Raw genomic sequence first — 23,388 nt, 5'->3', positions numbered from 1 at the left:
CTCTCTTTGGCAGTACAATATTTACAAGTACCAGACACCATGAGGCCCCTGTGCTGGCATACCATGCAAAGCCTCAGTTTCTTTTGATTTTGTTTTGGTTTTTTTAACTGACCCAAAAAGAAAGCCGCCAAGAAAATAACTCAGGAGAGATAAAAACCGGCTGAAGCCCCAACACGGCAAATGCAGAAAATGAGCTGCTCTGCAGAGCCGGTGGGGGGAGGCGGGGCTGGTGGTTGGGAGATGGGGCTAGTGCTGGCCAAGACTTCTACGGTCTGTGCCCTGAAAATGGCAGATACAAATCAAGGTAAGGTATACACAAAAAGTAGCACATATGAGTTTATCTTGTTGGGCAGACTGGATGGACCGTGCAGGTCTTTTTCTGCCGTCATCTACTATGCTACTATGTTTGGCATTTGTCTTTTTCTTTCTTTATTGCATTTGTTTTTTATAATCAAAGCAAAGCATCTTTCTCTCTCGTTCATCAGGGAACCCTCCCCTTGAAGGGGCTGAAGTTAGTGCAGCAGCAAAGACCCAAACAATATTAAAATGCACTCACATTCAAAGTCAGGAGGTAGTTGGGGGGAGGGACTCAACAATCCAAGTTTGGCACACCCGAGGCTTGAAGAGAACCCCCGCGGGCCTCAGCCTCCTCAGAAACCTGTCTTTTTTTTAACAGTTGCACAGAGTAAGGAAAAAATGATTAAACCTCTCTGTTTTTTTGTTTGTTTGTTTGTTTGTTTTTGAAGTAGAAGAGCTAGAAATAGAAAAAGAAGTATAAGAGAATGAAGGGCTCACCATCTTCCACCTGCTGGAGACTGAGAATACTGGATCTCACTCTAGCAAGCCAAGGCTCTTACTGGCTCTCATGAGAGTCAGAATTCTCAGTCTCCACCAGCTGGAAGGAGTATGCAACCCATCAGTGTTTTTTCTGGGCCGGTCCGAAGGGACGCTAAGGAAGTATAGAGTTGCAGTAGTCGAGGTGCAAGATAATTAGGGCAAGAATAAGGGGCAAGTTTTGTGGTATTCTTCCAAAAGAAACTCAGGATTCCATTCTCTCTCTTTTTGCAACATTTCAGTAAACTACAATCATTACCTGTATGTTTTGATGTGAGTGAGTATATCAGTCAGAGATGCTCTATACAATCCAATGCATTTATTCATATAGTTTGTATGTCATTTCATATGTTTTGTATTACATTGTTGTGTTGCAAGTGCTTATTCATAAAATAATTTTTTTTTAATCTATTTAGAATGCTAGAGCAATACAGAATTTGGAAGAGAGTAAGTCCAGTGGAACTACAAGTATAGCATTCTGTTGGTTTCATTTACAGAAACGTGTAATAAGGGGGGGTCACGTGATGCCTGCTGCCTGAGAGGACGTGGGGGAGAGTGGCTCCTCGGGAGATCGGCTAAAATCAGCTACAAATAACTATATTGATTGATTCAAACTGACCTTTGAGGGTGAGGAGCGATCAATAAGGAAAAAGAGCCCGTAGAACGCCATAATTACGAGCGGATCCTTGAGGTAGGCCATAAAGCCGCAGCGAGGAGCTAAGCTTTGGACGCCTCGGCGCAAAAGAAAATGGCGGAGTCCCCGCCACAGCGGGCGCGGAGCGAGCCTGACACGCATACAAGAGATTGGATCGAGGAAATCACGCGCTCGGTGTCGGAGGCTCTAGAGAACCGGCTGGGCAAATTACAAACAGCGGTGATGAAATCAATGGCAAATTTGATGCACAAGCCCATCACATTGCCGAGGTGGAGAAAAGGATGCATCGGGAGAGGATGATAGGCGGAGTATGGCGGCCCAGATTTTAAACGCTCCAAAGGAAACAGGAGACTACGAGACCGCATGGAAGAGCAAGAAAACAGAGCAAGGAGAAGAATTTGCGAATTGTGGGCTTCCCGAGGAGGTACTGGACAAACAACTATGTAATTTGTTTGAATCCTGGCTCCCAGATCAGCTGGGCATTGGAATGGACAAAACTAAAGCATGCTGCGACAGGGGCACACCGGATAGGGGCGCGAGCTGAAAGGAACGCCAGAGCTCGAAACGGTAATCGGCCATTTTACCAACTGGCAGGTGAAAGAAGAGCTACTGAGGCCTCTCGCGCAAAGAAAACACTGACATATGAAGGCCACAGATTGCTTCTCTTTATATGACTACTCCACGAAAGTGGCATTGCTAAGAAAGCTATGGCGCCCACGTGTACAGAACTGCACAAAAAAGGAGTCAAGTTTGCCCTTCTATATCGGCAAAATTGAAGGTCTGGCATGAAAATCGGGTGATGTACGCCAGCGACCCGGGAGAAGCAAAAGCGCTAATGGAGAAAATCAGCCTGGAACGGAGCTCGTGGGGAGGAACAAGAACCGTGACTGAAGTGAATTGGTACGGCAGTGGTACCAGAAACTTTAATTACAAGCAACCGCATGAGCTCCTGTAAAACTACTGGATTAATCAGAGATCTGAGTAATCGGACATGCTACTCGTGGCATTGAACTGTAAGCATCAGATGCAACAAGGAGAGGGAAGCGGTGTAGAAGTGGGGGAACCTGTTTGGTTTATGTTAGATTGTTGAGATGTTCTATTTTCGGTTATAGGCATATGGAGGGAGGGGTTATTTCTGTAGATGTAATAGGAATGGGTTTAAGCTGCGTTATTAGAACCCCAAGTTATGGTCAGTTTAATGTTATAACACTCTTGTTAAGGGGAACTCCCGGGAGCACTTGATGTTCGGCGGTATCGGGGTAGGAGAAGGATGGGAGATATAGAAGGGAGGGGATTAATAGAGGAAGGAACGGGGGGGACAACGGGGGGAAGGGGAGGGGGGAAGGGGTCTGGATGCAGCGGGTGAGGGGGTGTGGATGAGATGGATGTATGTGTGGAAGTGGGAGGGGAGGATGGAGGAGGGAGGGAGGGGGAGCTAGGAGGGGGAGGGATGGGAATAAGATAAGTATAACATCTGTGCAGTCTGTTCCATTGAAAAGACACAGGTAGACACCCCTGGTCAGGCTGGGAGGCTGGCGGGACGTATAACACTCAAATCTATGTTTACTGATCACATATATTGGGATCATGGTTAATTTAAAGCTAATTACTCTCAATGTAGATGGCATGCATTCACCAGTTAAGAGAACTAAATTGCTTTTCCTGGTTGCGGAAGGAGCGAGCAGATATTGCCTTCCTGCAAGAGACCCACCTGTCGTGATAGAACACCAAAAACTACGAAGGAGCTGGGTGGGGGAGGTGGAATAATCATTCATTCCAGGCAAAGAGGAGTGGCTGTGCTAATACACAAGGATATACCCTTTAACACTCACAAAGTAATTCAGGACAGAGAGGGGAGGTATGTGCTCATCCTGGGCGAACTGTGGGGACAACACATACTCTTGTGCAATATTTATGGGCCAATACCTATTCTCCCAGGTTCTTCTCAGACATTGTGGCCAAAGTAGTGACCTTTCCGGATTGCTTGGTAGTGATGGGGGAGACTTCAATGTAGTAGCAGACCCTCCATTGATTGTAAACCTCCAAGACTTCGAGGAGGGACGTGGGAGAACAAGGGGTGAACTTTGTGGCCTCTCAGCTGGGACTTGTAGATATTTGGCGTCTGTTGCACCCCACATGATCAAGAATATACGTTTACTCACACACGCATAATGTGTACTCTAGGCTGGATTATATGCTAGTTACTACTTCCTGGTTGCACAGATTATCTAAAGTACGCATCTTAGACACGACACTGAGCGATCACTCCGCAGTTACTCTGAATATTTCTTTTGCGTCAGAACCAGAAGAAAAGGTGTGGAGATTTTCTCCAACTCTATATAATAATAAAGAGTTTCACGAGTTTCTAAGAAACAGATGGCTCGAATATCACAGACACAACCAGACATCAGGGGTGGACGCGGCATATATTGGGAGGCCTCGAAGGCAGTGTACGAGGTGACATCATAGCATATACAGCAGGGCAAAGGAGGAAAAGGGAGGCCGATCTCTTAAAGTTATCTAAAAAATATCACCAGCTACGGAGAGCCCACACGGGGTCCTTATCGGTAACTTATAAAATCAGATAATGCAGATTCGGAAACAAATTGATGACATATTGACCCAAAGGGCGGAGAGAGATATATACTTTCAACGCTTTAGGCTGTACAAATGGGGCAACAAAGCAGGGAAATTACTAGCTAACATGGTCAGACCACCCAGTAACGGCAGATCATTACTACCATTAAGATACAGAGGGGAAGGTATATACTGAAGAGGCCCATATAATGCAGCAATTTGTACAATTCTACAGTTCCCTGTATAAGGCTAGGGAGTTCGACCCTGAGGTGTGCGAGAGGTTCTTACAGGCAATACCATACCACAACTTACAGCGTATCAACTACAAGCTTTAAATACACCCATCTTGGGACAGGAAATCAAACAGGGTATAAAAGCTTTGAAGCTGACTAAGGCTTCCGGGACCGGATGGGTTCGGCCAGAGTACTACCGTATCTTGGCGGACCTTGTTACGGAACCGCTGAGAGACTGGTTCAATGGAATCATAGGAGAGGGGTTGGCATTTCAGAGCAACATGGCCCATGTGGTATTACTGCCAAAGCCGGGCAAAGACAAGGCGCAGGTAGGATCATATCGCCCATTTCACTTTTAAACCAGGACGTGAAATTGCTAGCGGCCATAATGGCCAAACGATTGAATGTAGTAATTCCACACCTGATACATGCAGATCAGGTTGGATTTGTACCGGGGCGATATGCATCCATGAATATCATGCGGGCCATGGTGACCATACAGGAATACAGAGAGAGTGGGGGGAAAGGAAGCTATTGTGGGATTGGACATGGAAAAAGCTTTCGATAGCATTTCTTGGAGGTACCTATTCTGGGTTCTGGAAAGGTATGGGATAACGGGGCCATACTTATCGTGGATTAAAGCTCTCTATACAAATCCCCTAGCCAGGTTGTTAGTTAATGGGAAACTAACAGAAAGCTTCGCGCTACACAGAGGCACTCGGCAGGGGTGCCCCCTCTCACCCCTTCTCTTTCTCCTGGCAATAGAGCCACTTGCAATTAAAATAAGGAGCAGTGGGACAATCCGAGGGCTGCAAGTGGGGCACAGGGAATTCAAACTTAACTTATTCGCTGATGATATTTTATTGTATTTGGCCCATGCCCCTACGGACTTGCCAAAGGCTTTGGCTATAGTGGATGAATTTGGGGAACTGTCAGGGTTGCGGGTAAATTGCTCCAAATCAGAAGTACTCTCCCTATCGGGGCAACTTGGAGACCCGGGAGTAGAGGAACTGCCGATTCCATTCGCCAAGGGAGCAATGCGGTATCTAGGCATTTTCTTAAGCACTAACGAGAGGACATTTTATCGCAAGAATGTAATAGACCCGGTGGAAAAAATTAAGCAGTTGTGTGCCCGTTGGAAGGACCTGCCGTTGTCCCTGATGGGGAGAATAGCCCTTGTGAAAATGGTTATGTTGCCCAAGGTTCTTTATCCCCTACAAGTAGCTCCTATTTGGCTCCTACGGAAAGAAGAGCGATTGTTTCGCTCTATAATCCGCTCCTTTATTTGGCATGGGAAGAGAGCAAGGATAGGGCACCAGAAATTAGTATATAGCAAGGGGGCCGGGGGTCTGGGATTACCTGACCTGCGCATTTATAATGTTGCAGCGCTAATGCGGTTTATCTTTGAAGGGTTGGCAGATCACTACCGGTTTTTTGCCGCATGGAGGGTTGGAAGATTGGAGTCGACCGTGGTCTTTTGTAAACTTGATTCATATGCGGACAAATACGAATCCGCAATTAGTGAGGCAAATTGGCTTTCCTGAGACCGTTCAGGAGGGCCTGGGTCTGGTGGAGAGGACATCAGATCGATCACCTGACGCGTCTCCCTTCTTGGGCCTTGTGGGCAATGCGGACTTCCGGCGGGCATGGGATACTCGATGTTTACTAATGGCAACAGAACGGGTGTAGAATACTGGGTCACCTTTTAGTAGAGGGTGGGGATAATATAGAGTCTTTTGATCAAATAAAAGAGAGATGGGATATCCCTAACAACAACTTGCTGCATTATATACAGGTGAGGCAATTATCAATCTTCCTTAAAGGGAAATATGGGGACAAGTGGACGTGGGGCCTATTGGATAAGATTCCGCTTCGCACTCCATTTAAAGTAAACAGCATCTCCACATGGTATAAGATACTACAAATGCCACACTCCAACAGGGGGATGAATGGTTGATAGAGCAGTGGAACAGGGAATTGAATACGAAATACACAATTCAAACATTTAATCGGCTTTTTAACACATTATATGCCATGGTCAAGACAGCAGATTTACAGGAAACGCAGTACAAAATAATGCACAGAGCTTATATTACCAAAGCTAAAGGGGCAGCTATGGGTTTATGGGGGGATGGACAATGCAACAGATGCCGCCGGGGAGGGGGTACCTTCTCCACTCTTTTTTGGAGTGTTCGAGCCTATCTATCTGGAATGAGGCATTTCAAATAATACAACAGGTCACTCACAAGCAGATAGAGTGGGACTATACAACATTACTACTGGGAGATCAAACTCTTTTGTTGACACAGGGCCTATTGCAACCATACAGGAGATTCATATATATAACATTATTGCTAGTCAAAAAGACTATTTTGCAATTTTGGACCTCCGCTGAGAGTGTACCAATTGAAGCCTGGAAGACCAGGATGCAGGAAGTCGGCAAATATGAAAGCCGGATCTATGCCAAATCTCTAAAATCCATAAACAAGCAATATTCGAAGGTGTGGACAGATTGTTTACAGCAGTTAGGGTAAAGAGGGAAGGTGGCGGGGATTGGATGGGAGGGAATAGGGTGTGTTTTTGAAGCGAATGGTGTGAGAAGGAATGGGAGGGAATGGAATGCATGAGATTAATGGATAGGGGGTAGTTTAAAAAAAAAAAAAAAAAAAAGCCGACACGTTTATGGCATCACAAAACCTAAGTTGTTAAATCTTTGTTTATTATTGGATGCTGTTCAGGCCATCTACTGTATGGAACTGCTTTTGATACTACCTGAAACATTGTAGATGTGCATATGTATCGTATTGGTGACAATAAAAATTAAAATAAAATAAAAAAGAAACGTGTAATAAACAAGATCCTGCCATACACCCCCACCCCCCCCCCCCCCACCAACAGTAGAGGAATATAAAACTACTAAACTTCACTCCAGCAACCAAAATGGATTTCATGTGAAATACACAGAAACCACTTTCTTCTGTTTTTAGGCTCTGTTCTGAGGCTTCCCAAATTGTGGATTCAAGGTCATGAAATCTGTCCTCTGAGTTGTGACCTGGGGAGGAGGGGCCTCCATAAAGATGTCATTGGGCCACACCTCCACAGGAAGAAGGGGCATGGATAGTATTTCCTGGCAGCGTGAAGATTGATGAGCATTGTCCCAGTCTAAATAAGATAGAAATGTTTTACCTGAAAATTCATAATATTATTTAAGGTTTTTGAAGATGTCCTCTCAATAAATGGTGATCTGCCATAAATCATTTCATAAGCTATAATCCCCAAAGACCACCAATCACATTCGGGACCATATGCTGCTTCATCTTCTCCATTCATTGCAATCAGAACCTCTGGTGCAACGTAATTTGGGATGCCAACTGATAGCTTTAAGATCACCTAGAGAATAGAAAAATATCAGTTTTAAATGTTGCAAAAATAAATTAAGCAATTACATTGTTCCTTTTCAGGGGTCCTTATAAGCTATTCTGATCTGGGCACTAGTTGGACACAGGAGTCTGCAAGTCACAAGAATTTAAAAAAAAAAACCTACATTTTCCTTTTGAAATAGCACCTGATGTTTTTGAGGACTTTAGAACATCAAAAATCAAGATGGAAGGAAACAATACTCATCTTAAAAACATATACTAAGTACATTTAGGAGATATTATAGCATGGCATCTGTCAAACTTGTTTTCTAAAAGCAACAAAGGCACCCAGAACCAGCTCTAACAGCATGCAAATTCATATGCACAATTCCATCTGATCTGAAAATTGTATGTATTTTATGCTTGTACATGTGTAATGTATAAAATCCACGTGTGTATTGTAACCCCTGCCCTAGATATGCCCAAACTATACCCCATCCAGGAAATGTCTAAGCATAGCGCCTATAAAAGTACACATGGCCTTTATGAGCTGATAAAAGCTAAATTTTGCTTTAATTTCACATTTCTATGTTACATGTGGAGGGGCATTTTCGATATGAAGTCTAAGTCCGACTTTGGACGTTTTGTAAAATACATCCAAAATCTAAACAGGAAAGAAGGTCATTTTCAAAAAGAAAAACATCTATCTTTTTTTTCCCGAAAATACTGTTTTGAACAAGGTTTTGTGATTTTGGACATTTTGGTTTTTTGGTCCAATTCGAAAAAAATCAAACAAAAAAAAACGTCCAAGTGCAAAATGCACAAAATCAAGCCATTGGTATGTAGGAGGAGCCAGCATTTTTAGTAGCCTGGTCCCCTAGACATCCCAGGACAGCAATAGGGCACCCCTAGGGGCACTGCAGTGGACCCTGCCTGCTAAGCCCCCCAAACCCCCACCCCCCCAACTGTACACCACTACTATAGCCCTTACAGGTGGAGGGGGCACCTATATGTGGGTACAATGGGTTTCTGGTGAGTTTTGGAGAGCTCTCAGTTTCCTTCACAAGTGTAACAAGAGGGGAAGGTAGGAGCCTGGGTTCACCTGTCTGTACTGCACTGCACCCACCACTAGGACTACTCCATTCTAATGGACCTAAGTATAACATCTAAGGCTGGCAAGTAATGTTTTAATCACATTTTTGAGGGGGGTGGGAGGGGGTTAGTGACCACTGGGGGAGTAAGAGGAGGTCATCCCTGATTCCCTCCAGTGTTCATCTGGTCATTTAGGGCACCTTTTTGTGCCTTATTCGTTCTAAAAACAGGTCTAGCTCAAAACGTCTAGTTTTAGTCCTGAACAATTTTGTTTTGTTCCATTATGACTGAAAAACATCTAAGTCTTAGGAACGTCCAAGTCCCGGCCTGAACATGCCCCCTTGAGATTTGGACGCACTTCTGACAGACTTCATAGAAAAATGTATAAAAATAGGTTTCAAAAATACTGATTTGGACGTTATTGTGAGAAAAACATCCAAATGCTGCTTTATGCCACTTTTTAGACATTTTCTGTTTTGAAAATGAGACCAATTTTGGGGGGAGAATGCATATTTTGAGTAGAAAGAGGGGAGGTTTTCGCTAATGATTTGGACTTGAGCACTGAATGTAGTGCAATTTGCTTCTGAGGCTTTTCCTCGCCAATATAAATTTTGAATCAATTTTTATGCTTATAGCTGTAACCCTGATATAAGTGGAGTTTTACTATATATTTGCTATTGTTAGATAACTCCACTTCTCATATTGTTTTGGTTGTCGAATATTTTTATAAAAGTCTTTAACATAGCAAGCACTTAATAAAATTACCCCATCAGAAGATAATTTTGCATACACATTTTAGTTTGAAAACAGATGTTTAGGTCATGTGTTCAACTCCAGCTCTCCACTCCAACTATTTTATAAAGGACTACTTGAAACATAGAGCCTTTTACAAAATATAAATTGAATCGCAAAAAGCACATGTATTTGGCAACATGTACATCAAAATAAACCATTTCACAACCATTTCTTAAAATAAAACAGCATCATTTGGAGCTTTGCATGTACGAATAGAACTACTTGAATGTAGAAGAAGTTTTTTTAAACATTGGATATTGGATGGGAGCCCATTAAAGAGCTCTGAAAAACAAACTTTAGGTATTCTAAGGTGATTTGGAATGCCTGAGAAATAATCATTACCACCCAGTCAAGCATCCTCCAAAGCACAAGTCCAAACAGTTATTAAGGGCAGTGCTTCTCACCCCGTCATTCAGGTTTTCCAGCTATCCACAATGAACTATGCATGACAAATTCGCATATTGAGAAGGCAACGCAAGCAAATGTATCTCATGCATATTCACTGTGGATATCCTGAAAACCCAATTGGCTGGGTGTGCCCCAAGGACTGGTTTGAGAAGCACAGATAGGAGTTATGTATAACTACAAGCAGGTGTGAACGTTGGTGTAAAAATTTTCTGTGTGAGGGTAATTTTATAATGGGGTAGAAAGACACCTATTTTATAATAGCACATTGAAGCCTTTGTTTCTTCATAAAATACTACCATATATCCTGTGCTAATTCTTTCCTTTAGTCCCTCCAAACCAGTCCAGGTGCGTGGGTTGAGAATCACTAGTGGCATTGTCCTTTAAGTATTTTGTGCAGCTACTCACTAACCAGTATTTCAATAAAGTAATTGAGGCATGAATTTCCCAATATAACTCGGAAACAAAAATCAGTAGGGCTAACACCCAACAAACTTTAACATGCCAGGCTACTAAAAGGACCCTGAGCCTTGACAACCAACTATGTACAGGAAATATACAGCACACTTCTGTCTTCTCTTGCCAGACCAAAAATATTAATATTGAGCATGTTTATGTTCATTCCTATTTGCTAAAATTGCCTTTTTCACAAAGCAAATCAAGGTGATATACAATAAAATCAAGACAGAAAATGACAAGAAAGGAAAAGGAAAGAAACTCAAACATACCAAGAGAACATTCAACTAACCAAACAACATTGACTGCAAGCTGTTCCTAAGACAGATACTACTTGCCATCAGTTCCCGCGGACTCTAGAGAGCACTGAAGGCTTGGATGGATAAAAATGTTTTCAGACCTACCTTAAAAATGTTAAACAATGGTTCTGATCGAAGAGGAGGGGACAAGGCATTCCAAAGAGAGGAGGGGTCAGAAAATAGAAAGCACTTTTCTAGTTGACTCCCAATAAGCATGTGAGGGTCTGGGAATTACAAGGAATCCTTCGTTCTTAGCTTCTCTACAGGCCAATCCAGACACATGCAGAGTATCAATGTAGTAATCCTCAAGGGCAGGAACCAGAACGACCAGCTTCTAAAACTCCGGTTCAGAGTGCTGCACTTATACATCCAATCAGTATCGCTGGAAAAAAGAGTTTGAAGGAGGACCAAGCGTCCACCTTGCAAATAGCCTGAAAAAGTATAAAACTATGCTTTGCCCATGAGAAAGCACGTCCCCTAATGGAATGCATCTTCAACACAGAAGTAACTGAACAACCCTTCAGTAGATATCAAACTTGATTGTCTCTTTAATCTAATGGGCTAATGTAGCCGACCGTTACTCCTGGGGGTTTTGCCAGGTTCTTGGGGCCTGGATTGGCCGCTGTCGGAGACAGAGTGCTGGGCTTGATGGACCTTTGGTCTTTTCCCAGCGTGGCAGTGCTTATGTACTTTCCTGCATCCTCCAAACACCACAAATAGACGGAACTCTTCCATCGTCTTCAAACAACAATGTAAACCCTCTTTAGTTTCACACAATGGTAGCTGTTCAGCATCTCAGCTCCTTGTGTCTTTCCAAAATGCCAGTAGAGAAACAGACTGATTGACAGGAAGAGAAGACACCAAAAAAATACTGAAAACCACATCTCAGCACCACAAAACACAAAAAATACTGGCATTCAGCCCAAATGGGAATATGCAGGTAATCTTCTGCCAATCTAGCATTGTGAGGAACTCCCCTTGAAGGACCACTACTATAACAGATCAAATATCTCCATACAAAATTTGGAACTCTCAGCACCCTATTTATCCATTTGAGATCCAAAATGGGTCAGATGGTTCCTTCTTTCTTGGGTAGCACAAAAAACATGTAGCACCGACCCATTTCCTGTGATTCCTACAGAACTGGAACCACTGTCTGAAAACAAGCTAACTTGTCTAGGGTTCATCTGACCACCACTGCCGCCTTTATTACAGATGGACAAGATGACTCCAAGAAACTGTAGGATTGGTGGAAGGGGGGGAATTCAAGAGCATTAACAGTCTTTCTTTATGACCTCAAGCACCCACTGACCTAAAATGATTTGGGTCCACCTCCAACAAAACTCTCTTACATGGCCTCCCACAGGCGGCACTACAGCATGAACCCCTAAAACCTTATTTTGTGGCTCTTGGGCCTGCAGCGTCACCAGTTGCAATTTCTCAATCCCCTTCTACAAGTACCTCAAAAGGACTAACCTAATGAAGCAAATCTTTCATGCTAGGAACCACTCAGTCTACCAAGTCTGACTTAATGGAAACACCCTGACTGGCTGGCCATGCACCAATCTAGATGATCCTCCAATAACTGTGGTATATTAGATTCTGCCAAACTCTTTACACGTTTTTCAGATCTTCAAAACAATTTACTTCGATAACCCTTGGAAGCTACAAAACAACTTACTTCGATAACCCTTGGAAGCTATATATGCTGCCCAGTTCTGCAGCCACAGGGACTGCCGCACTGCCAACAATACAGCCATAATCTTTACCAAAGTCCTGGTAACATCATAGAGCATGAGTGGAATGCCCAGCATGAGTGGTATGAGGTGCTCCAGCCAATTTTGGAAGCTTTTCATCAAATATTAAAAGTAAAGTCTCCCGATGAAGAATTTTGAAATACAGGAAATGTTGAGACCGAGACCAGGTCAAGTGAGAGACCCAAAAGGTTGATTCTGTGCAAAGGATTGAATACAGCTCTGTTTTTAAAGAAATACTTATTTGGATTTGAGGACACCGTTTGGATTAGCTATTGGACAACTGCAGCCATTTTTTTTTTGTAGTGGCAAATGACCAGGAACAAAATTACAACTATGGCAATGGCAACGCCGATGAAGTTTTTTAATTCAGTAGTGAAAATTTGAGTGACTGGTGATAATTGATGAGCCTTTTTTTGAGTATTGCTAATCTGGACAAATCCCAAATGCTCCTACCATTGAGGGTTGATGGCTTATGGAAAATTGATGGGTGATTTTCAACATCAACACCAACATCACAACAGAACTGTCTAAGATAAGTAGTTCACAATATGTTAAACAGTAATGATCTTTACGTTTGTAAGCTGAATCAGAGGCTGTCACACCAGTTTAGTTAGAGTAGGAAATAACCCAGTTTTGAATGTATCGGTTTTAAATGTGTACTTTTTAAAAATTTTGTAGTATGAATAAAGATTTTTGAGAATTGGAAAGGAATATTATTAGTCATAATATGGTAAATACATTGATGTTGACTTATTAAAATTTGAGGCACTCCACATATATAATTTGCATTGCATTCAATGGAGATATCCTGAAAACCCTGACTGGTTAGGAGTGCCCCGAGGACTGGGTCGAAAGCCCTTGATCTAAGGTAACATGTGCTTGAGGAAGAAATCTCTCATGGCTCTATATTGTCCCTCTTACATTGTAACCTTTGCATTAGACCTTTAGTAAGTCATATTAAAGCATTAGGGTTTGTTCCTTTCTTCTATGCTGATGTACAATTTTTTGTTGCTTTCCATTCCTCCATATGAAAGAGAAGAATAGTCTCCAGAATTTACATTTGTGGATGACATCTACTCACATGAAACTGAATATTGCAACTGAATTTGAAAGTAATTGACTACTTGCTGAAGGATTCTGAAGTTAATTAGTAACTGTACTCCTATTACTACTAAATTCTGGATTCAAAACTTAATTTTAAGGTGCAAGTTGATGCTGTAGTTGAGAGCATGATTTTCATACAGTTGTTCAGATGACTTTGTTGAATCACCTGAATTAATGTAACACTTTTTGCCTGGGATGACCAAAGAGGTCATAAAAAACTGAAGCATAGACTATTACACATAGCAGATTACATAAGGTTACTCCTATTTCTTGTGCAACAAAGCAGCTCCTTAGGGCAGACCTGGGGCAGATTAGAGATGAAAGATGTGGATGGAGCAAGTGATTTTGTGCTAGATTTTCTCTATGGCTACAATTGAAGTAATTTATATTGGGTCTCTGGCAGATCCTTAGATTTGAGCATAGTAAATAAGGAAAGGGGAAATGGGATTTGATACTGCCTTTCTGTGGTTTCTGCAACTACATTCAAAGCAGTTTACATAGTATATACAGGTACTTATTTGTACCCGGGGCAATGGAGGGTTAAGTGACTTGCCCCAAGTCACAAGAAGATGTGGGAATTGAACCCAGTTCACCAGCATCAAAATCCACTGCTCTAACCACTAGGCTACTCCTCCACGCCAAAACTGAGTCGTATAAGTTAAACACCTATCAGTGCCCCATCGGGCTGCCAAGCTATCCATATCACCCATACTCATACTCATATCTATATAACTTATTATGCTTGACTGGTGTATCAGAAAATTTTAAATACAATTTCCCATATCCTCAAGCACCAGCAAATCGTTTATTCAGTGATTCCCAATAGTGTTGGGCTTGATAATAAGGCAAAAAATCTGACAGGGGATATCCCACCTAATTGCACACCTGGGCAAACAAAATCACCCCAGACTGTCAGCTCCCAAATGACCCAGAAACTTGCACCCCTGTTGAGCTCATTACTGAAAGCATGTACTAATTAACCCAGGGGGAAAATCTGCATTGCCCACCAACTCTAAAAATGGGGGCACAGGAGGGCTCTTGCCCTGCCTACCCAGCCACCACTTCCAAGCCATCCAAAATGGCCTAAGAAAATTTTGTTTCTCCTCCTGACGATGCAAGAGGTTAAGAAAAATATAGAGAGAGCTCCAAGCCATCATCCACCCCAAGGGAGAAAACTTGTCCTTGCCTGTATACCCCTCATGAATCCATTTAAGCAATGCCACCACATTATATAATCGAACATCTGGAACCCCCTAGCCCCCCTCAGAGCAGCCCAAGGTTAATTTCTTGAAGCTAATGTGTGGAGCTCTAGCTCTTCATATGAATCTAGTAAGAATGGACCTTAGTCCCAGCATGTCCCTACTAGACAATCAAACGGGAACTGTCTGCAAAGGGTATAATAATTTGGGTTATCACCACCATTTTTACTAACGCGATTCTTCTGAGTAATGATAAAGGAAGACTGTTCCCAGGTATCTAATGGGTGACCGAGTAGGGGCGATTTCCAATTCCCCATGCCAGAAGGCCTGTATATCCCCAGATAAAGCCAACCGTTCGACTTTGCACAGTTAACTTGAAGACCAAAAATAAGGCCAAACTCCTTAAATCACACACAATGCACAACTCAAATATTGGGTCAAGGTACAATACGATATCATCTGCAAACAAACTTATGCAACATTCCTCTCCCCAATACTTATGCTCTGAAGCATCAGAGATTGTCAAATTTTTATGGCTAGCAATTCTATAGCGAGCAGAAACAGAAGAGACAAGAAGGAACATCCCTGCTGAGTGCCCTCTCCAAGATAAATGGAGCTGACAACAGCCCATTTACTAATAATCGTGCTCTGGGATTTTGATATAACACATGAATCCAACTAGTGAATTAGAGAGTTGCACGGGGAGAGAAATGCGACCCATCCCCGCCAGAATCTAACCCGTCCCCACCGTCCCCGTGAGTAATCTCCTCCGTCCCCGCCCATCCCCGCGAGTGATCTCCTCCATCCTCACCCATCCCCATAAAAAAAGAAAGTATGTATTTCTAAATTTTAAATAATCTTTATTGAGTTTTAATGAAAATACAAAATGCAAACATCCACCAAGTAAGAGGACCCAAACCAGTCAGGAATATTTGGCAGTTATTTCTTTAGTCCATTCAGAAACAGAAGTCCATCAACAGTGTGTGGTCCTAGCTGTGATCTTCTATCCTCAAGAACACGCCCAGCTGATGAAAATGACCGTTCGGATGATGTGCTGGTAGCAGGCACTCCAAGGACTCGTCTGGCAACTCTAGAAAGATTTCTCCACTTAGTTGTTTTTGATTTCCAGTAAGACAAGATGTCATCAGTAATTCCGTCAGTGGTAGTCATGTATGCATCCACCTGTGAAAAAGCAGATGGTATCGTTTTGAATGTGATTGTGTGAAGGCATATCTTGCAATGACAGTAGCACTGTCATTACAAATAGATAGAACATATTGAAATAGCTAAGAAAAGAAAATATATACATACCTCAGATATATTTGAAGATGAAGAAGAAGAATAGAGGTCTTCCAAGAAAAGTTTCTCTAGTTTCATCTTTTTATTGGGTTGCTGCAAGGCAGAGTCATCTGGAAGTGAAATGTCTTCTGCTGGCAGTCTATCTACCATCTCTTTCAAGCTGGATAGTGCCTGTGCATATTCAATTGATGCTAATGTTGCAAAGTTGTTTTTAAAACGTGGATCCAGCAAAGCAGCAGTACAATGCAAATGATGAATTGCGAAGTATTTATTCAGCATGTTAAGTAGATGTTTTTTAGTTGTGAGATGATGGTACTGTCAGAAGACTTTTCAGTGAAATGTTTTTGAAGCTTTATTTTGGTAGGTAACACCAGATGCAGTGAAGGGCTTCTGTCAGTAGAGAGGCATTTTGTGGCCATTTCAACTGGTTCCAAAACTTGAATGACATCAGCCAATAAGTCTTCATTGATATGAGCCAGCAGACAAAACAAATTTCTATTAAAACCTGGCTCAGCACTCAGAGTATGGAGATCTGAAAAATTTGTTGCCACTGATTTCAAAGTTAACAGCATACTGTTCCATCGTGTTACTACACATTGTTTAAGTGTTGTTACTAGCTGATTGTTAATTTTTGTTCTTTTTGCCAATGTCACTAGTTCTTTCGAAGTGTCAATAAGTTGGGCAACCTCAGGTGGCAAACCAGTGCCATACTAACTTGTCTGCTGTTGTAGTCCATGTGACAAAACAAAGATTTAGATTATGACATCAGCATCCAAGCCACGTGTCTTCTCGAAAGGCAGCCTTCATATTACTGGCATTGTCTGTAGTGAACACATTGTCTTGACATTGAACACAAAACTCGTCCAGAATCGACTTCACTGTCAGTTTTATATTTTCTGAGGTATGATTTTCATCCAGTAATCGAGTAGCCAAGATACACGATTCAGTTTGCCAGTTATCAATATACTGTACAGTCACAGTTATGTAGCTGTGGTTGCTTTGTTTGTGTGTCCAGAGGTCAGTTGTCACACCAAAATGTGGCACCAAAGTTAGCTTGTCGATGAGTGTGATCTTCTGTTTCTCAACAACACCTTCAAGATGCCGAGACACAGTTGACCCACAGGGCATGACTTGATCCAGGTCAACGTTCCCATATTTAGCACCAATGGAGATGAGCTTTGATGCTAAATTCCTGAATCCGTCTCCTTCAATAATAGAAAAAGGCCTCACATCTGTTGCACACATGGTGACCACACTGTCTGCCACTTCAGATTTGATGCTTGCAGGTACTTTGTTGGTATTACTTGATAGAAAAAAGCCTGGTATCGCTGTAATCTTTGTTGCTGGCTTAGGGTTTGCACAGTATGAGCCCATAAGCCATTGGTGCCATCACGTGATCTCCAAGAGAGAACTGTCTTGCATCTCGAACAAAGCACAAAAGGCACTTCTTTGGCATCGATCAATACCGATTTAAAGAGATTCCATACTCCACTCTTACCCTTATTTTTTGTATATGAAACACGGTCGCTGTTTGAATCAATAAGTTTTTGAATGTCGGCTTTCTTTTCCATTGCCATACCTACCAAGTGACAGCCTCTATAAAATGATACAACATAGAAGAAATAAAAATTAAAAATGTATTTACTACTGTACTGAACGAAATGCCATCATGAAAGACCATGGTGGAGGGGTTGGGTTGGCCAGTCTTTTCTCTTTCCATGATCAGAGGGCCAGTGTTGCCATATGGCGAAACATTTTCTAGCCCGATTCATTCCAGAAAGTAGCCCAACACTTGACACAAAAAAAAACCTTTGTTTTGCTCCATGAATACTTGAATACTGTGTGCAATTCTGGTCACCACGTCTCAAAAAAGATATAGTGGAATTAGAAAAGGTACAGAGAAGGTTGACGAAAATGATAAAGGGGACAAGCAACTTCCCTGTGAAGAAAGGCTGAAACGGCTTGGGCTCTTCAGCTTGGAGAAAAGATGGCTGAGGGGAGATATGATAGAGGTATATAAAGTACTGAGTGGAGTGGACAAGGGGCACACAATACAGAGTAATACATTTAAAACGAATCAGAGAAAATATTTCTTCACTCATTAATTTTATTTTTTTTATTTTTCTTACATTTACATTTCTTACCCCACGCTTTCCCACTCATAGCAGGTTCACACACTAAAATAGATAGAATTATTGGTCACCCAAACAGCACAATGCCTTCAACAAAAGAAACAAAAGGGTATGCTAATGCTTTAGCTGCAGTAAAACAGCTCACAAACAGCCAGTTCCCACCATGAGAGAAATAAACTGCCTATATATATAAAAAATAAAAGTAGTCAGCTGAGCTCACCTCTGTGCCTTCTGTGGATGTCACTAGTAGTACTCACTGCCCCTTCTCTTCTGGTCTGGCTCTGGTCACAGTACCACAGCTGCTGAACTCCTGCTGCCTTCCAGTTCACTCTCCTTCAGTGCCAGTTGCTGCTCCCTCCCTCTACAGCTGATCTGCTCCTGCTACCTCTGAGAGAAGTGCTCCTCGTGCTGCTGCTGCTGCTGTCCTCCTCTCTCTCCTGTCCTGCCTTTATTAACTCCAGCGGACCTGGCTGGAGCCTGCTGTTCTCAGCAGTATGACATCATTAACAAAGTCCATTCTCCTGCTCTCTGACTCTGAATGGTGCCTCATTGGAGGAGAGCTTGGTGTCTCCGCCCACTAAAAGAAGAAGGGGCCAACCAGCAGCATAGAAAGGAAAGTGTAACTATGGCATGCTTTGTTTGAAATCTTCCTGTAACCATGCTTTGAAATTGAATCTTCTGCTGCTCTACTGATATTACCAGGGTTACAGTGCTAGTAGTGGGCTCGCGAAGGTATGGACGAGCTCTGCTTGAGTGTGTGTTCTTCTTCAGCCATGCCGCTGCGAGTGCGAGCCTAAAGCGCAAGACTCGGAGGTGGAGGTGACAGCGAGGAAGGGGCAACCGCCCCCATGGCTTAAATGGATCGCTGCTGCGATTTTGCAACTTGAGCTGTGCGCCATGGCCATGATCCTGAGCTGTAATTCAAAAATGTACCGCCCAGGTACACAGGTGGGGGGGTGCTGAGGGGTAAAGGGAGGAGTGAAAACTGGAGAAAAGAAACTTGGCAGCTGAACTGCAGAGCTGAACTTTAAACCAGGGCAGATGTTGGTAAGAAAACACTTGGAGATGTTTAAGTCTCCTTAGATGAGAAAAGATAGCTATGCAAGTGGGGATCACAGCAATATGGCATTACGTTGAAGTAGCACGTCTGAAAGAGACTCAGAGGCTGAGGAGAAAGAGACCTGTTCACACAGCATGGTGCAACGTGCTGGAATTGTTCCTGGACGTTAAAAAAGAAATAATCTCATCAAAGTTAATATAAAAGAAGTGGCAGCAACACCCCGAACAGGATCTGAGTGGATTGAGAGGGGACAAAAAGTTCTGAGCTCTCTGACAGGAACAGCTTTAAATAGTTGCTCACACAGTTTCTCGCAGATTAAAAAGTTTCAAGTGCGTGGCTGGAGGGAATGCAAACTTGCACAGGAAGTTTGCAAAATACTTTAATCAGACCAGGATGGCTAATCAGATTTTCCAACGAAATTAAGGTAGGTTTTCAGTTTTATACATACTACCTGACAGTCAAAAGAGGTAATGCTCGACCAAGAGCAAAACTTTATGAGTTTCACCTGGGACAGTTTGCTGCTATTGTCGGCGTGGCAGGGTAATTTACATCTTTAATAGCCTGCAGCCAGTCTTTTTGCATTCCCTCCCTCATAGCCCTTGAAATTAGCCGGACTTCTCTGCTTCACCTGCCGAGATAGGGTCTCTCTGTGCTCAATTCTGTCAGTATTTGTAGCGACCAGTGAAGCGATGATTGGCTGAACTTTCAGTCAATCAATACTGTTCCTAGGAGACCGAGAAACTGCTGTTATTTCCCAATGGATTGATTGGACTCTCAAAAAAAAAGGTATCTGCATGATGTGCGTCCCCACGGGATTCCCGGAAGAATATCCTCCATCCCCACGGGAATCTCGCATGTCTCGTTCCATACCCGCGGCACTCCCGCTGGCCAGGGGGGGAAACCCGTGGGATTCCCGCGGAGTCCGCAGGATCCCCGCAAACCCCGTTCCCGTGCAGACCTCTATAGTGAATAGACTTCTCAGGTCATATTTCCCCAAAAGTCAAAAGAGAGATTGTCAAGGTAAAATTAGGGCTTACCTGATAATTTTCTTTCCTTTAGCCACAGCAGATGAATCCAGGAACTGATGGGTTGTGTCCGTCTACCAGTAGGTGGAGATAAAGATAGCCAAACTGAAGGCATTGGTATGAGACTGCCAGCCCTTGCATCAGCTAGTATATCTCTACCTCCAGCAGGTGTTGGACGATCGCTTGCCAGCTCCTGGATTTATCTGGTTGTGGGTCTCCTGGGCTGGTAGGCCAGTTGAGACAGGGGATGCTTAGCTAAAGGTGCCATCTTTGGAGACATACCTGGAGGTTCCTAGGTCCCTATTTCACCCCTCTTCCCCGTGTTTCTGCAGAGCAATCTGTGGTTGTTCCCCTTCCTCACAACTTAAAAAAAAAAAAAAAAAAAAAACAGAGAGCAAAGGCATCAGGAGAGCCTGGTTTCTTTGTACAGGTTCTCCCCTGGGAGGTCCGCTGCTGCTGGAGCACTGTGAGTGAGTGCCGGTTTTAATTCCCTTACCCAATGGCAGCAGAAACAGTAAAGTGCTGTTCCTGCTGCGGGAAGCACTGGACTGCAACCAGGGTATACCGACATCAGCAGGGGAAAGTTTCGCTCTCCGCTCCCGATGCCACGGTTTCCTGTGTGGAGTTGGCCAGCGGGAGCGCCATTTTGAACAGCAGTGCTGCAGCCTTTGCCGGCCCAAGTTCTCTTTTGGCGGAAGAGACGAGAATATCGGTTTCTAAGGAGGGTGCTGCATTCCTCTCCAATACCTGGAGGAAACCATTCCAATTTCAGTGCAGAATTAACAAACAAAACAAGCCATTCAAATAGCTCTGCAGAAGGATCTCTCAACAAATAGGAGAATCAGATCTAAACAACCCGGTCACTAAAGGACTCAAAAGACTTGAGAAACAGGTTCAAACGTAGTCCATAACTTATCAGTGGGAATATTTGCAAGAGTCATATTATCCCAATCCGATTATCATAATCATCAAGCTCCAAAGAGATCAAATAATTGATGACTGTTTACTTTAGAAGCAAAATGACCAGCCAAAGTCTCTGCAGAAGGCCGAGCTGAAACAGAAGAATTCAGTAGTGATAAATTTTCTTGTAAGAAACCAAATAACTTCCTTAAATTAGGCCACTCTATTCCCACCAATTAGAATAATATATCCTTTTAGCTGAATCCAAGCCCTTTTTATACTCAATTTGAGCACTCCTCCAGCAAATCGTATCAACTACACTCCTAGATTTACGTCAACAATGTTCTAACCTTCAACATTTCTTTTTAAGTCCCACTGCCGCCAAAGCCCCAACTGCCCGTCCCCACTGGAATCTCCTCCATACCCACCCATCTCCACAAGTAATCTCCTCCATCCCTGCAAGTAATCTCTTCCATTCCCTGTGCTAAAATAACCCGACTTGTGATAAAATAATCCAATTTAACAGTAGCCCATGTTGATAACTTCCCCTCTCAGTGGCAATACAATCAACCATATCCATTAATTTTTTTTTTAGTGCAATTGCCATGGCATAAGGAAAGGATAGGTAGGCTGGCCTGGCACTACACTTCTGCGGAAACCTCACAGAAACTGCATCCATCCCCGCGGGAACCCTGCAGAATTCTCGCTAACCCTGTTCCCATGCAGCTTTCTAGTCACTACTCAAGGCTCCTTCTGTAGTGGCATAAAGGCACAAAAAAGAAAAATGGAATCTCCCCCGACAGTGCCTAGAGAAGGTTTGTAAGGCGAGAGTTTACCAAACCTACACACACAGAGTACCAACGTGCCTGCAAAACTCAGAGCTGTTTTCCCCTTCCTTCCTTTCTTTACCATGGCTGTCCCCTGCAGCACTCAAGGCTCTCCTCCTACAAAAGGGTCAAGCCTTTCAATTCCCAGTTGAGAATGGATGCGGACTGGCGGGAAAAGGGGGGAGCTCCCAGACACCTGAGTTTAACACCCCCAGGGCTACAGAAAACCCCCTTTGGCCTTGGACCCCAGAAACTGAAGCAGAGCACAGATGACAAAAAAAAAAAATACTAAAGGAACCTTTTTTTCCTTTTTTTAATATCCTTAAAAACTTGCTAGCAAAGGCTACTGACAGAGAAAGAAAAGGAATAGAAAAAATCTAGCCCACCTCCTCCCAAATGAAACTGAAAAGCTCACCACATCCAATACCTGCTAGGAGATTGAGAAATACTGGCTCTATGAGGAACTGTACAGTGAAATACAGGCTCTCTCAAGAATCAGGAATTCTCCATCTCCAACCCTTAGTTTAGTTTTCTCTGAGGTGATCTGGAGGGATGCTAAGGAATGATTGAACGGTTAAAATAAAGCTGGCTTTAAATATGACAAAAAATGAACATAAAAATAATACGTTTGCCTATTTTAAAAAAAACGTATTTTGAATCTTGGAATATCTTAGATTCACAGCTTATAATGCAGGCTCAGGTAACCATCTTTTATCAATTTGCGAGTTCTGAGTAAAATAAAACCAATGTTATCTATTGATTTTCAGGTGGTAGTAGAAAGTTTGGTGTTAACAAAATTAAATTACTGTAATAGTTTATACATGGATTTAACACAGGTGAGATGTAAGGCACTAAACGTTGTACAGAATGCCACACTGAGACTCAGTCAACTGGATCATGTTATATCAGCAATGAAAAAATTACACTAGCTTCCAGTTTATTTTAGAATTAGGTTTAACCTATTGTCACTTGTTTATAAAGCCCTGGCCAGTATAGTATCATATAGCGAATGCTACATACCTGTAGAAGGTATTCTCCGAGGACAGCAGGCTGATTGTTCTCACTGATGGCTGACGTCCACGGCAGCCCCTCCAATCGGAATCTTCACTAGCAAAGTCCTTTGCTAGCCCTCGCGCGCCTGTGCGCACCGCGCATGCGCGGCCGTCTTCCCGCCCGAAACCGGCTCGAGCCGGCCAGTCTCATATGTAGCAAAAGAGATACAAGGGAAGACACAACTCCAAAGGGGAGGCGGGCGGGTTTGTGAGAACAATCAGCCTGCTGTCCTCGGAGAATACCTTCTACAGGTATGTAGCATTCGCTTTCTCCGAGGACAAGCAGGCTGCTTGTTCTCACTGATGGGGTATCCCTAGCCCCCAGGCT

The 23,388-nt window shown here is 43.0% G+C and overlaps 1 protein-coding gene across 1 annotated transcript in view; it reads right to left on the bottom strand.

Moving 5' to 3' along the window:
• Nucleotides 1–23,388, bottom strand: part of CIT (citron rho-interacting serine/threonine kinase) — a 1,023,678-nt gene that overhangs the window by 877,558 nt on the left and 122,732 nt on the right. The window contains 1 exon segment of the mRNA XM_030217566.1: nucleotides 7,486–7,689. Within this exon segment, the coding sequence (XP_030073426.1) occupies nucleotides 7,486–7,689 (204 nt within the window).

Source organism: Microcaecilia unicolor, chromosome 11, assembly GCF_901765095.1.
Source record: "Microcaecilia unicolor chromosome 11, aMicUni1.1, whole genome shotgun sequence".
NCBI lineage: Eukaryota > Metazoa > Chordata > Amphibia > Gymnophiona > Siphonopidae > Microcaecilia > Microcaecilia unicolor.
This window is presented reverse-complemented; position numbering and strand designations above follow the sequence as displayed.